General features: G+C 44.9%; 1 protein-coding gene across 1 annotated transcript; it reads left to right on the top strand.

Moving 5' to 3' along the window:
- The first annotated feature begins 5,258 nt into the window (after window positions 1-5,258).
- Window positions 5,259-10,276, top strand: SIRPB2 (signal regulatory protein beta 2). The gene is given in 6 exon segments (XM_065893273.1): window positions 5,259-5,280; window positions 6,555-6,920; window positions 7,996-8,337; window positions 8,872-8,937; window positions 10,008-10,166; window positions 10,251-10,276. Coding segments are annotated over 6 exon segments (981 nt in total).
- The last annotated feature ends 5,636 nt before the right edge of the window (window positions 10,277-15,912 follow it).

Here is a 15,912-nt window from a genome sequence, read left to right on the forward strand (position 1 = left end):
TCTTTGACAGAGTGATTACAGGAACTACTGCTCAGACACGAAAGCCGGAAACCTCTCCACCCAGCTTCTTCCTCTTACACCAGCAGCCTTGTCTTGCTGTAGTGAAAATATTTCCCTAAGTAGCCTTGGCCATGAGAAGCAGAAAAAGCCTTGCCCACAGATCTCACTTCAGACTCCAACACCGATCAGAGAACGGAATGGTGGCCAGTCTAGGAGAACACGGGAGGCACACTTTGCCCCCAGTGATGCCCACCCCTACCCGCCTGGCTCATTCATCTCCCCGCTCCTGGCTGCTGGCACTGCTCCTTGTCCTCTGGGGTGAGTAGGATCTGGGACAGAACAGGATCCACCCCTGGCTGATCCCACAGAGAGGTGCAAGGAGGGGCTTGACCCCACCAAGGGGGAGGGGGAGGGGAGAGCTGAGAACTTTCCTGATCCCAGCAGAGTGCAGACCAAGTGTTGAGAGAAGCAGAACTTCTTGGGCAGCACAGGGATGTTAAGCTCCCAGGCTCTGGGCTCATACCGCCGGGTTCTGGCTCAGACACTTGTATGCCTATCTACAAAGAACTGCTCTTTGGGGCCTTTCTCTAGGGCTACTCTATTAAATATGAAAATGGTGAGGCTCAGCCCAGGACCAGCTACATAATTTGCCCAGCCTTGTGAAAAATAAAAGTACAGGTCCTTTGTTCAAAAAGTATTAAGAGCTGCAATGAACATTTTGGTACATGACTCTTTGAATTATGGTTTTCTCAAGGTATATGACTCAGCCATAAAAAGAAACGAAATTGAGATATTTGTAGTGAGGTGGATGGACCTAGAGTCTGTCATACAGAGTGAAGTAAGTCAGAAAGAGAAAAACAAATACTGTATGCTAACACACATATATGGAATCTAAGGAAAAAAATAATTAAATAAAAAATTAAAATAAATAAAAGGGCATGAAGAACCTAGGAGTAAGATGGGAATAAAGACACAGACCTACTAGAGAATGGACTTGAGGACATGGGGAGGGGGAAGGGTAAGCTGTGACAAAGTGAGAGAGAGGCATGGACATATGTACACTACCAAACGTAAAATAGATAGCTAGTGGGAAGCAGCCGCATAGCACAGGGAGATCAGCTAAGTGCTTTGTGACCACCTAGAGGGGTGGGATAGGGAGGGTTTGAGAGAGGGAGATGCAAGAGGGAAGAGATATGGGAACATATGTATATGTATAACTGATTCACTCTGTTATAAAGCAGAAACTAACACACCATTGTAAAGCAATTATACTACAATAAAGACATTAAAAAAAAGTATTAAGAATTTTAAGACAGCAGCAGTAGAGCATTAAGGCAAGCATGAGGCCTGTCTAAGCTTTGGGCCCTGTGCAACGATACAAATCAAACATCCATGAGCCAAAATGCGACTAATCCTAGGAACCACCTCTTTGTTTGGAGGATTCAATGAGATAATGCATATAAATACCTGGCACGATGTAAAGATTTAGTAACTGTTGGCTATTATTATCATACCCATGTCTCCTCTAAGTCAGGATCAGGCTGATTTAGCTCCTGAGTTTTGGGCCTTCTGGGTACAACTCACCCTCTGAGCCCAGAACCCTCTGATCCACCAGACAAATGCATGGCTATCAGTGGGCTCATTCCACCGTCTGCCCATGTGGGTCTCTGCCCCAAGCCCTACTGAGGTCTAGATTCTGTTCATCACACCTAGGGTCCTCCAGAATTGTCACCCCCAAGAGAGGCCCCAGTGGGACCCTGGTGTGGAGTCAGACCTGGATGCTCCCTCGTTCACTGGCTGTGACTTGGGGCACCACTTCTCTTCTTCCAGCTGGTTTTCTCGAGGAAAATGTGAATCGTAATTCTTATTAACTCATTTCACAAAGACTTTTGAGTGTCCATTACATGTTAGGCACTAGGTTAGGAAATCATATATCTAAACTAACCGGAATAAAATATATTCAAAATATTTTTGAAAAATATTGATTTCTATCATGCTTCCAAAAGGGAACCCCTCAACAGGAATCATGAAAAACAAGAGCATGCAGATGGAAAATGGGTGGAAAGAAATCCCAGAGCTGTGGGAAAGGGAATGGTCCAGCTCCACAGCTAAGGTAGAGACAAAGCACCCAGGACAATTCCCAAAGTCCATGTGACAACATAGAAGGAGAATCAAGAAAGGGAGAGAGAGAGGGGTGTGGGGCACAGGGCCTTATTCCAGGCTCCAGTTTCCTCCCTGCTATTTCACTTTCCCAGACTCACCCCAACTGGGATAAAAATCATGAGACTTTCTGAGCCCTCATCTCCTCCCACTGCCTCTTCTCCATTAGTTCTCCCTTTCTCATCACACACAGAAGCTTCATCTTTATAAATTTTTTAACAGCTTTATTGAGGTATAATTGACATACAATAAACTGTACATATTTAAGGTGTACAATTTGACAAGTTTTGTGGGCATTGGACATTTCACACTTGTGAACTTATCACCAAGATAATCAAGATGAGGAATACCTCAAACACCCATAAAAGTTTCCTTGTGATTCACCCTTTCCACTCCTCCTCCTCCCCAGGCAACAGCTTATCTGCTTTCCATCACTATAGAGTAGTCTGCAATTTCTAGAACTTTATACAACAAACATCATACAGTATATACTCCTGTTTGCCTGGTTTCTTTTACTCATTGTAATTATTCTGAGATTCATTCATATTGTTGCACATATCAATAGTCATTTCTTTTCATTTCTAGCTACCTTATGGATAAACCAGTTTGTTTTTCCACTAACCTATTGACAGACATTTGGGTTGTTCGCAGTTAGGGGCTATTACAAATAAAGCATCTTTGAGCATTCATATAAAAGTCTTTGTGTGGACATATGCTTTCATTTCTCTTGGGAAAATACTTAAGAATAAAATGACTGGATCATATGGTAGGTGATTGTTTAACTTTTTAAGACACTGCCAAAGTGTTTTCCAAAGTGGTTTTACCACTTTACATTTTCATCATCAGTGTAGGAGGATAACATTTCCCCCACATCCTTGCCAACACTTGGTATAGTCAGCCTTTTCAATTTTAGTCATTCTAAAAGGTGTGTAGTGATATCTGATTGTAGTTTTAATTTGCATTTCCCTAATGTGTAATGATGTTGAATATCTTTCATGTGCACTTTTTTTGATGAGGTTCTGTTCAACTCCCATTTTTAAATTGTGTTTCTTATTATTGAGTTTTGAGAATTCTTTGTATATTCTGGTTACAAACCTTTTATCAGATGTATGCTTTGCAAAGATTTGTTCCTACTCTGTGGCTTGTCTTTTCTTCTTTCACAAGTGTCTTTTGAACTCCTTTTAAGAGTTCTTAATTTTTATTTATCAACGTGTTCTTTTATCGATCAAGATTTTGGTGTTGTATCTAAATATATGGTAGAATTCACCAGTGAAGCTATCTGGACTTGGAGTTTTCTTTGTGGGAAGGTTTTTAAAACAAATTAAACGTTTTAAATAGATAGAAACATCTGTTTATCTCTTCTTGAGGTAGCTTTGGTAGTTTGTGATTTTCAAGAAATTTGTTTGTGTTGTTAAGTATATATAGCCATGAAACTTGTTAATAACAATGCCTAATTATCCTTTTAATATCTGTAAAAACTGTACTGGTGTCACCTCTCTCATTCCTGATACCTATCTATGGCTCTCACACTCTCTCTTTCTCTTTCTCTCGCTCTCCTTCTCTCCGTATTCAGAAGGGCTAGAGATGTATTAGTTTTAATGATCTTCTCAAAGATTTTATTCTTGTTGATTTTCTCTATTGTTTTTGGTTTTCTACTTTATTGATTTTCACTCAGATCCTTATAGTTTCCTTTCTTTTATTTACTTTTGATTTAATTTGCTCCTTTTTTCTATTTTAAGATGAAACTACGGGCATTCATTTAAGTCTTTTCTTCTTTCCTAAATAAGCATTTAATGCTAAAATATCCACCAGCTTAAGCAACATGCCACAAACTTTAATGCTGTGTTTTTGTTTTCATTCAGACCAAAATACTTCCTAATTACCCTTTTATTTTGTCTTTGACTCGTGTATTAGTTTTCAAACATCTGAAGTTTTCGTGGCATCTGTCTGCTACTGATTCTACTAATTTAATTGCATTGTGGTCAAAGTTCATGCTTTTCATGACTTGAATTCTTTTAAATTTATTGGGACTTTTTTATGACTCAGAACATGCTCTATCTTTATAAATGTTCCTTGTACAATTGAAAGTAACTGTATATCCTGCTATTGGGGGATATAATTTTCTGTAAATATCAATTAGACTAAGTTGTTGATAGTATTTTTAAATCTTCTGTATTCTTTCTGATTTTCTGCCTATTTGTTCTATCAACTATTGAAATAAGGATATTGAAATCTCAGACTGTAACTGTGGATTTGTCTGTTTCTCCCTGCAGTTCTGTTGGGTTTTGCTTCATATACTTTCAAGTTCTGTTATTAGGTGCATAAATGTTTGGGGGTTTTATGTCTTCTTGATTATTTTACCCCTTTATCATTGTCAAATGGCATTCTTTATTCCTGGAGATATTTTTTGCTCCAAAATCTACTTTGCCTGATATTAATATAGTCACTCCAGCTTTTGATTAGTGTTACTATGATATATCTTTTTCCATCATTCTTCTTTTAACATATTTGCATCTTTATATTTACAGTGGAGTTCTTGTAGGCAACATGTAGTTGGATATTACTTTTTTGTCCAATCTGACAATCTCTAACTTTTACCGGGAATATTTAGACCATTTACATTTAAAGTAATCTTTGATATGATTAGGTCTAAATCTATTACTTTCCTATTTGTTCTACTTGTTCTTTGTTCCCTTTTTCCTCTTTTTCTGTTTTCATTTGGTAATTTAATATTTTTATAATGTTATTTTCTCTACTTTATTGGCTTATTAGCTATAACTTTATTCTGAAGTTTAGTGGTTGTTTTAGGGTTTATAATATACCTCTGTAATTTATCAACATCTACCTTAAGTGATATCATACCATTTCACATATAGTATAAGAACCTTATGATGGTATACTAACATTCTCCCCACACCAGCCTTTATTCTATTATTGCCTTAACTTTACCTACACATGCATTATAAGCCTCACAATAGAATGTTACTATATTTTATTATTTTGGGACCTTGCTTTCTAGATTTGCTAGGTGGGACCAGAGCACCTCTCTCTAGGTAGAGTACTCCCTTCTGTGTAGTCTACCCATTGCCCTGTCGATCATGAGGTTTTCCAGTTTTACAGGTGGGAGCAGGCATTATTCTCAGCCCTGTGCTGACTGATGGGCACAGTTCAGCACATCCATGTGAGGAAACTACCTGAGGCCAGGGGAAGAACGACTAGAAAGAATTAGAGAGAACAAGGTCTGACTGACTCAAATAATGGTGTTTGGGGGTGGGTGTTTGCTGAACTTCCTGGAACTAAGGACAAACGAAATTCCTAGGATTGAATGTGGGGTGTCACTTGGTCACAGCTGTGAGGCAGTTCTTAGTGGCTAATGGCACATGCCTAGCGGAAGATGAGGGGAAATTAATTTAGAATTCCACAACCCTTCCCTAGATCCTGTTAGAAGGGAATGTTTGCTTCATTCAACTCCCCTACCTCACTCCCAACTGAGAAACACCGCGATACAAACTTAAGTCTTGGAATGAGACCAAGTTATTCCCAAGGCCCGACGGAAGCACAGATGAAGGGAAACTCGAGGCACAAAGCTGATGACCTGTAGTGAGCAGAATCTTGAGGCAGTTGATCTGAGTCCAAATCCTGGCCATGACACCTACTGAATGCATGGTTCCCCTCAGGTTTCTGCACCTCCTTGAGCATTGGTTTTCTCTCAGAAATGGAGAACCTCACAGAGCTCTTGGAGGGAGTACCTGAGTTGCTGTTCATAACCCAGGTGTAGAAGAACTTCCATTGGGAGGGCTTGGCCTTCCTTCTCTGTGCCCAGTCTCAAGCCAAACTCAATAGTTCAACCTATCTTCTTCTTATAAGGTCACCAGTTATATTTGGGTTAGGACCCACCTATGCAACCTAATTTTAACTTAATCACCTATTTAAAGACCCTATCTCCAAATGGAATCTCATTCAGAGGTACTGGGAGTTAGGACTTCAGTATATGAATTTGTCGGGGAGGCAAAATTCAGCCCAATTAGCAGTGATTCTGGGAAAGCTACCTAACTCTTTCTGGGTTCTCAATGTCTTCTATTATAAGATGGGGATGATGCTGCCAACCTCTAAGGAGTGTTGGAGGAATAAATGAGATAATACATGCATTGCCTGGCACATGGTGAGCACTCAAGTGCCATCTATTACTCATAAGTAATCCATTTAACAGCCCTGCTCTCTCTCTCTCTCCAGCCAGCTGCCTCATTTCCTCTTTTACTTCCCTCTCCAACAACACCCCTCAAGTGTTCTAAGCAATTGTTCTTGACCAGCTGATGGCTGGTTTATGTTAAGTTTGCCTCTTAAGGCTCCAAGTCCCTCCAGCCCAGCACAAGGCCTTTCTTCCTCTGTTGCAGGAGCTTCTGAGCAGAGCAAGGGGGGTAAATGGAAGGTCCTGCAGCCTGAGGGCCCCATGCTGGTGGCAGAAGGTGAGACACTCCTGCTGAGGTGTACAGTAGTCGGCTCCTGCACTGATGACATGATACAATGGGTCAAGGTGAGCAACCAGGACCAGCAGGAAATTTATAACTTCAAACATGGCTTCTTCCCCGGGGTAATGCCCATGATCCAGAAGACACTGGAACCATTTAATTGCGACTATTCCATCTATATCCACAATGTCACCACGAAACATGCTGGAACCTACCACTGTGTGAGACTTGATGGCTTGAATGAGCCCTCAGGAAAGAAGCTGGATGAGGGCACCTCCGTGTTTGTGAAGAGTGAGTATCAGGCCCTGCAGGTCATAGCATTCTGCTCTGATCTATCTCCCTGCATCAGTCACCTTTATCCACAGTCATGCTGCACACACAAAATCTCCATGGCATATAACAATTAGTATGTCTCACTCACACATTTACAGGCAGCTGGGGTGGTTCTGTTCTACATGTCTCATTCCAGGGCCCAGGCTGGCCAGAGTACATATTTCTCTTGGAGATGGCAGAAGAACAAGCGGGCAAGTCCCAACACCCTAAGCACATTTCAAGCTTCTACTCATATAATATCTGCTAACAGCCCATTGGCTAAAGCAGGTCACATGGCTAAGGTCAAAGTTAAGAGACAAGGAAGTGTACCTGGCCACCATGAATCCACAGCAAGAGTATGGATGTGCCACACTATCAGAGGAGAGTCAAGAACTGGGGCTGATCATTTAAGCCCCAAGTAACCAGTCATACTATCTATAAGCCCACCATTGGTGACCTGGACACCCAAATCCTGGGTCTGTCATTCAGTATAAATGTGTCCTTAAATTAGTCACTTCAGCTCTATCTCCTTCAAGTGCTGAACTTGCAAAATAGGCAACAAAATTCCTACTTCAAGGGATATTCAGGTGATGAAATAGAAGAATTGATGTTTGTGAAACCCCTGTAAACCGTTGACATGGAGGGTATCCATGTATGTGTGGTGGAGTGGGGAGGGGGGTTCATTTTAACTTAATGCAAGCATTTCAGGAAGTCTTCTCTGACTCCTTCCAAGCTTCTCTTAGTCCTGCAGTCCTCTGGGTTTCCAACCTCAGGGGGATTTTCTGGACCATCTCCACCCCCAGACAGAGAACTTCTTCAGGGCAGGACATTTGTAGGTCTTAGCAAGCTTCCTTTTCCCCATCCTAGCATCAGCACATAGTAGGTACAGAGAATTCCTTTACTGAGTGAATCAATTAGTGAATAACAAGGGAATGCGGGAGGGAGTGACTGAGTGAAGAAAACAGGGGAAGCAAAGGGAGGGTAGATATGAGGGAGGAAATGATTGGACTACGGAGGGAGAGAGGGAACAACAAAGTCCTCTCTTTGGCTGCAGGAGCTGGGGACCCAGAGCCAGAACTGTGGATCATCCAACCCCAAGAGTTGGTGTTGGCGACCACTGGAGACACTGTCTTACTGAACTGCACGGTGCTTGGAGATGGTCCCCCCGGACCCATCAGGTGGTTTCGGGGAGCTGGTCTGAGCCGGGAGGCCATTTACAACTTTAGAGGTATCTCCTACCCCAATGTGACAGCGGTCCGGGCTTACAACAATGATTTCAGCATTCTTCTGCGTGGCATCTCCACTGAGCATTCAGGCACTTATTACTGTGTAAAGTTTCAGAGGAAACCCAACAGGCAATACCTATCTGGACAGGGCACCAGGCTGAGAGTCAAAGGTGAGACAGGTGGTTTAGGAGATGTTGGGGGAGAGGGGGAGGTGGTCCACAAGGAAAATTTCATCATGTCCCAAACAAGCTAGCTCTTCTTAGCCTCAAGGCCTTTACATAAGCTATTCCCTCTGCTTGGAATGCTTTCTCCTTTTCTACAGAGAACTTCTACTCATCCTTCAAGGCCCAGCACAAATAGCCCCTCCTCTGTGAAACCTTCTCCTTCTCCCAGGCAGAGTTAATTTACCCCCATTCTGAGCTCCACAGAACATTTTATAGACTGTTAATGATTCAACAAACATCTGTTGCATGCCTGTTGACTACTCTACACTGTACTAGGTGCTGCAGACACTGCAGTGAAGCAAGCATTGTCCCTACCCCAGAGAGGCTCATGCAGTTCTAACTACAGGGCTTGACTTCTAGCCCCCCTCCCAGGCAGAAATTGGCAGACTCATCTCAGGGACCCCAGCTCCTAACACAGGGACTCAAGAAGTGGAGTGGTAGAAAGAAAGAGGAGTGTGAGACCACTTCTCTTCCTTGCAGCAAAACACACTTCTCTCCAAGAGTCAGAATTCACCAATGAACGTGCAGCCAAGGTATTTCCATCAGGTGAGTGTACCTATCTCCAGTGGCGTTAACCAGGCTCCCACAGGTAAGTGGGGCCAGAGATGGCTTGGCCATGGGAAAGGTGCAGTCCCAGACTTCTAGGGCCCTTCTGCCACTAGGACAGTTCCCAGGACTCCATCTCAGCTGCAGAACCAGAACCCAGAGAACCACATTAAAGCTCAGTCAAAGAAAGGACTTTCTAACAGTCAGTACTAACTGTTCAGTGGGCAGTCTTGCTTACGAGGTGGTGAGCTCCCCGTGATTCAGAGCAAGGCTACACTATGAAGCTGTGCATAACAGTGCTGAAGAGCATGGCTTTGTAGCCAGGCTTCCTGGATTGAGTCACTTTCTAGCTGTGAGATTATGGACAAGTTGCCTTACTCCTTGAATCTCTGGTGCCCTGCTCTGTGATCTAGGGGGAAGAAGGGAGATAAGAAACACAGAACCTACCTCATGGGGTTATGTACAGATCCAATGGGGCCACATGAGTCAAGTGCCCAGAACTGTGCCTGTCACATCACCTCAAGGTACACTCAAGGGCACTTGATAACTGGGGCGAACTTGGAATAGAGGTGACCAGGTTAGCTTCCCTGATGCTCAGCCCTTTTCCTGCCATTCTTGGGAGCCAAACCACTTGGCCCCATCACCACTTTGACACATGTAGACCTGAGCAAATCACTTCCCCACTCTGGATCTGTCTCCTTACCTATACAAGCTGGATTGCTATCCTACCTTGCAAGATTAGTTTGAGGATTATATAAGGCAATTAGGAAGTGCTTAGCTCAGGGCCTGGGACAGAGGAGCTGAGCAGTATATAACGAAAGAAATTTTCTATTGTTATCAGAGGTCAGAGATGCTGTCAAGATGATTAAAGGTACAGGTAGGATATTGGGCAAAGGCTCTTCGAGCCTGGGACAGGGGGATGGGAGGTCTTTGATCTCTTCCAGGGTAAAAAGGATGAGGCCCCAGAGGTTATACAGAAGCTTGACCCAACTCCACCATAGAGGCACTGAGGTGTGGGCTGTTGGGGGCTCAGCTGGGGTCCTTCCTGAGCTTTCCTCTGTGTCCCCCAGGCCTCCTGTCTGTGCTCACTCTTGCGGTCCTGGGGCTGAAAGCAGTGACCTTGGCTGCACTCCTGCTGGCCCTGGCTGCCCACCGGAGGAACCCTTGACAAGAAGATGTCAAAAATTCAGGCCCAGCAGAGCTGTGCTCATCTTGGCATGGGGCATGGGGTATGGATGACTGTTCAGCCCTAGAGTGGGTCCTCTAAGAGAGGGCCAGGGACTCCCCAATCATTCCTCTGCCTCCAATTCCAGCCTCCAGTTGCCCTCAGGCCTTATGACGAACTCCGGATTCCCTACACCCGATTTCCTTTCACCTGGCGAAATTCCCCATTTGGCACTGGGCTCCCCTCTGATTTGCCTTCCTCTCTCTTCTCAGCCTGTTTAAGCCCTCCTTGTCCTTCAAGACCTTGCCCGGGTCTCTCCCTGAGGCCCTTGCTTCTGCTGCAGCCCCTTCTGGAGGGCTTGCCCCCTTGCTCCCCACTCCACATTTTCTCTTCCTTCAAGATGCAACTCAGAGTCTTTCCCAGAAGGTTTCCCTGAGTGTCTCTGAGCCCAACCAGACCACCTGTGCCCCTCCACTCCATCTACATGCTTCCTTCCTCCTTTCCTGCCTTCTTTCCTTCTCCACTGTGGCTGACTTGGGTGGCTGTAACAGTTAGAATGCAGGTTTGGCAACTTTAACAAAACTCTTAAATAACAGTGGCTCAAATCAGAAGAAAGTTGGTTTCTTTAGTAATATTCCAGTATAAGCTGGCCAGGCAATTCGGGACTCCCTGGTATTGAGACCCAGGATTCCTTGATCTTGTTGTTACCAGGTCCATATCCCAGGCAGAAAGACCAGGGAAAGAAGTAGTGAGGGGGAGAATGACACTTCCCTTCAAGGTCACAGCTGGGAATTTGTCCACATCACCTCTAATTGGCTGGAATGTGGTCACATGATCACACCTAGCTGCAAGGAAGGCTAGGAAATGTAGTCTTTATTCTAGCAAGGTGCGCCCAGCTAAAATCTGTCACTAGAGAATCAGAGAGTAAACATCAGTAGATAACCAGTGATCTCCACCTCTGTGGCATAGAGACAGTTTCTTACTTGTTCCGTGGGACACCTGGATTCAATTCCCAGATGAAATGGCATCTCTTTATACCTCCACCTCCACTAGGGCAGCATAATGGAGGGCAGTAGTTCTCAAGAAGAGAATACTTTGCCCCCCAGGGGTTATGTGGCAATGTCTAGAGATATTTTTGATTGTCACAACTTGGGGGGTACTATTGTCATCTAGTGGGTAGAGGTCAGGGATGCTGCTAATTATCCTATAATGCACAGGGCATACCCCACAACGGAGAGTTATCTGACCCAATATATCCGTAGTACCGAAGTTGAGAAACCCTGGTGTAGGGGAAAGCATGCATTCCTTGGAGTCAGACACGCCCGATTTCTAATCCTGAAGCCCCCACTCCCTCCCTGACCACCATTAGTAACAAACTGCACCTCTTGGAACGTCGAGGACAATCACGTGGACTCTCTGCACTGTATAAGAAGCAATTCAATTCAACATCCACTGAGGGCTTACTATGTGCTATGTGCTCTGTGTACACTCAGTGCATGCAAACTCCCTTTCCTCTTTCCACACAGACATTTATTAGCACCTATTAGGTCGGGAAGTGGATTAGTCTGGATGTTTTTCATCATAACAAACAGAAAAGCAGCTGGAATAATACTAAGTCTAACGGGCCATTAATTTAGTCTGAGTGTTTTGTGCCAGTTTCAGCATATCGATAACCAGTGTTATAGTTGGACTGGCCCTTGTGGTTGGTATTATGAGTGCAAGATGCCCTTCAGTGATACCCATCAGGAAACTTTGAAGAAACAGAGGCTTATTACTTTACAAGACCTGGAATTTACACAGCATTCCTGGGGCCACACAGTGAGGTCACAGAGAAAGAGAGAGAAAGAGAGAGAGAGACAGCACCTGGGGTTCTGTTTTATTGGGGTTGATGATTTTGTGGGCTCACTCTTTATTGGTAAATTTAAAACTTAAGAGTGGGAATTTAAAGCCCAGGAAGAAGAAAAAAAAAACAACAACTGGTAGCTCAAATGATCAGTTACTGAAAACAAACAAGATCTCTAAAACAAAGGAAGCTCTATGGGGGAAGATGGCCTGACTCTTTATCTAGCCCTGTGGCTGGCAATGTTTTTATTCAAGATAAGCACATTGAAGGGGATGCCTCTTTGAAATGGATGCCTCAACAATCAAAACTTAAATCAGATAATCGCATTACAAAAAAGGAAAAAGAAACAAGTGTCAAGGTTTACACTGCACTGAAAATTGAATAAATAATTGAATTACCAGATATCAGAAGAAAGGGTAGATATAATAAATTGAATAATGTCTCCCACAAAAGATATCCAAGTCATAATCCTTGGAACTTGTTAATGTTACCTTATATGGCAAAAAGGACTTTGCAGATGTGATTAAAGATCTATAAATGGAACAGTGGTCCTGAATTATTCAGGTGGGCCCTAAATGCAATCACAAGTGTCCTGATGAGAGAGAGACAGAGGGAGATTCCACCCAGAAGAGGAGGAGAAAGCAATGTGACCACAAAGGCAGAGATGGGAGTGATGCGGCCACAAGCTAAACAATGCTGGCAGCCACAAGAACCTGGAAGAAGCAAGGAGCAGATTCTCCCCCGTGTCTCTGGAGGGAGCATGGCCCCCTAACACCTTGATTTCAGCCCAGTGATACTGATTTCATACTCTGGTCTCCAGAAATAGGAGAGAATAAATTTCTGTCATTTCGTGCCATCAGATTTGTGGTAATGTGTTACAGCAGCCATGGGAAACGAATAGCATGGAACTGGGCCTCTGAAATAACTGGAGGTGGTTGCCTTCTCTGCCCCTGAAAATCTCCTCACCTGACAGGGTCCTGCATAGTCTGCTTCCTGCAACACACACCCCCATCTTATCTCCCAACACCACCCTTTAAACTGACTCCACTCTGGCACCCACATGGGCCTCAGCCACACACATTCCCTAATTCAGCCAAGTCTCTACATAATTGTTTCCTTCAAGAAGCCTCCTGAGATCACCCCCTCCACCGCGACATCTTCCTCCTTCTCATTTCCCATTTGCACCTTAAGTTTTCTTCTCAGCACTTACTGCTACTTGTACGTGTGAGTGCGTGTGTATTTATTTCCTTGATGATTATTAGTTGTCCCCACTAGAATTTGAGCTCACTGAGGGCAGGAACCTAACTTTTCACTATTGCAGCCCCTTACATTCCGACATAAAAAGTAGTTGAAGGCTGACAACATGCCAGGCAGTTGATGGAAGGTGGAACTAGAAAGTGGGACCGGGGTAAGGCCAGGATGGGAACAAAGGTGTGGATGAAATTGGAGGGGACTGGGATGAAACTTGGGGAGGGAGTGAGCTTTGAAGGGTGGGGGAGCATGTAGTACTGGGAGTGGGGTTACGGGAGAAAGAGGTGGGGCTGGGTGGGTCAGGAGCAGGTGGTGGTGGATCTTCAAGTTTGGGGGGAGCCTGGAGCTGGTAGTGGTTGTGGGACTTGGGGGTGGAGGTGGGGCGAGGGGAGGTGGGCGGAGGGAGGGGCTAGAGGTAGGAAGGTGGCGGGGCCTTCAGCACCACCCCTCACCCAGTTTTGTTAAGGATATTTAGATAAATGTTATGAAAATGTAGTTTCAACTTCACACCCTCACATTCCCTTCTAATCACATTGTGGCCCTAAATACCTCCAGTCAGATCATCTGGAGCTGCGTCCAGAAACCAGCCAAGGAAGCACAGTCCTACAGGCCAAAGAGAGACAGGGGTGGTGTAGTGGTTGGGAACACAAGGCTCATATCTGAGACGCCTGGATTCAAACTCATTTAGGAATCTCGGGTTCCCCATTTACAAAATGGAAATGATAATAGAACTCACTTCATAGAGTTGTCATGAGGATAAGTTAGTGTATTTAAGTTTCTTTTAAGAGTGTCTGGGGGCTTCCCTGGTGGCGCAGTGGTTGAGAGTCCGCCTGCCGAAGCGGTCCGAGAAGATTCCACATGCCGCGGAGCAGCTTGGCCCGTGAGCCATGGCCGCTGAGCCTGCACATCCGGAGCCTGTGCTCTGCATCGGGAGAGGCCACAACAGTGAGAGGCCCGCGTACCGCAAAAAAAAAAAGAAAAGAGTGTCTGGGACACAGTAAGTGTTCAATAAACATTAGCTATCAGGTAGTGTTACAGGGGAAGGATACCCAGAGGCCTCTGGAGGAGGGGCCAGGGATGCCCTGGCATAAAAAAGTGTTTTCCCAGGGGCACAAAAGTGAAGAGGGGTGACAGCTGGAATCAGGGACTCAAATACTAGTTGAGGAGCTGGATCATGGGGAGCGGATCACCTTCAGACCTTTAAGCTGGGGCAAGTCATCAGTCAGTTTCCAGGGTGGAAAGACCTTGCTTGCAGCTGAGCATGAACATAGTGTAGAGTGAGCCCCCAGGCTCTTGGACTTTCTGGGAAGTTGGAGGGCATCTGGGGTGGACACAGCAATGAAGGGGGAAGGAACTGGGAACCAGGGCTGGTGCTGGATGCCCTGCAATGGAAAGGAGATAGTTGCACCACAAAAAACGGTCATTCCTCCCACACATCCCGCCAGGACCTAGTGCAGCTGAAAACCTGCTCTTAATAAAGTGAACCTAGACCCTAATTCATTTAACATATAAACTTAAAAGTATTTTTTTGCACGGTTTTGATATATACCAAATTTCCTAGGAATGCAACTGCTGTGTCCATCAAGGGAAGACTGAACTTTGTGTTGTTCATAGTCTTACTGAGGCTTTTTTTTTTTTTTTTTTTTTTTTTTTTTTTTTTAAGTTTGCGGGCCCCTCACTGTTGTGGCCTCTCCCGTTGCGGAGCACAGGCTCAGCGGCCATGGCTCACGGGCCCAGCCGCTCCGCGACATGTGGGATCTTCCCAGACCGGGGCACAAACCCTTGTCCCCTGCATCGGCAGGCAGACTCTCAACCACTGCGCCACCAGGGAAGCCCTTACTGAGGCTTTTTTTTAAACCATTTTGAAAAATTACATCACCCACAGCGGCACGCTAACAACATTTTTTTTTTTTTTTTTTTGTGCAGTACGCGGGCCTCCCACTGTTGTGGCCTCTCCCGTTGCGGGGCACAGGCTCCGGACGCGCGGGCTCAGCAGCCACAGCTCACGGGCCCAGCAGCTCCGCAACATGTGGGATCCTCCCGGACCGGGGCACGAACCCGTGTCCCCTGCATCGGCAGGCGGACTCTCAACCACTGCGCCACCAGGGAAGCCCCTAACAACATTTTTAATCAACCATAATACAGCCCTGTACGTAGAGGCCAGCACGTAACGGCTTCATTTTGCTTTGTACTGTTCTTATACCTGAGGATTGAAATACAGATCATTTTATCCCAATTACTATCCTTTCTTTCCTCCAGTTAGGGCATGATATTGGTTTTCTCAGTGCATGTAGGTCAGTTTTATTATCTCTGGATTCCATTTAAGGCAGTAAAGGGGTGATACAAAATGTTTGTTATGAAAATGGGTCTGAGAAGGCTGTGAACACTGGGCTGGCCCACCTCTAACCTCCTACCTTGTATAATGTAGGCCCTGAGGCCCAGAGGCCCAGAGGCCCAGAGAGGGCAAGAGGCCTGCTCTCGTCACCCAGCTTGTCCAGCAAGAGCCCAGCCCACAACAACAGTGAACACTAAAGGCAGCGACTCTGTAGCCACGTCACTTCAAGACTGTATGTTTGTGGGTCTCTCATTTTTCCTAGCCACAAAGGCATCTGTTTTATGGAAAATGAAAATTTTTATTTATTGAAATTAGGTCATATCCCACAGTCAGCTCAATACTCCTTGGGGGTCCAGGAACCTGCCCAGCATCCTTGTCCTC

Source organism: Phocoena phocoena, chromosome 15, assembly GCF_963924675.1.
Source record: "Phocoena phocoena chromosome 15, mPhoPho1.1, whole genome shotgun sequence".
NCBI lineage: Eukaryota > Metazoa > Chordata > Mammalia > Artiodactyla > Phocoenidae > Phocoena > Phocoena phocoena.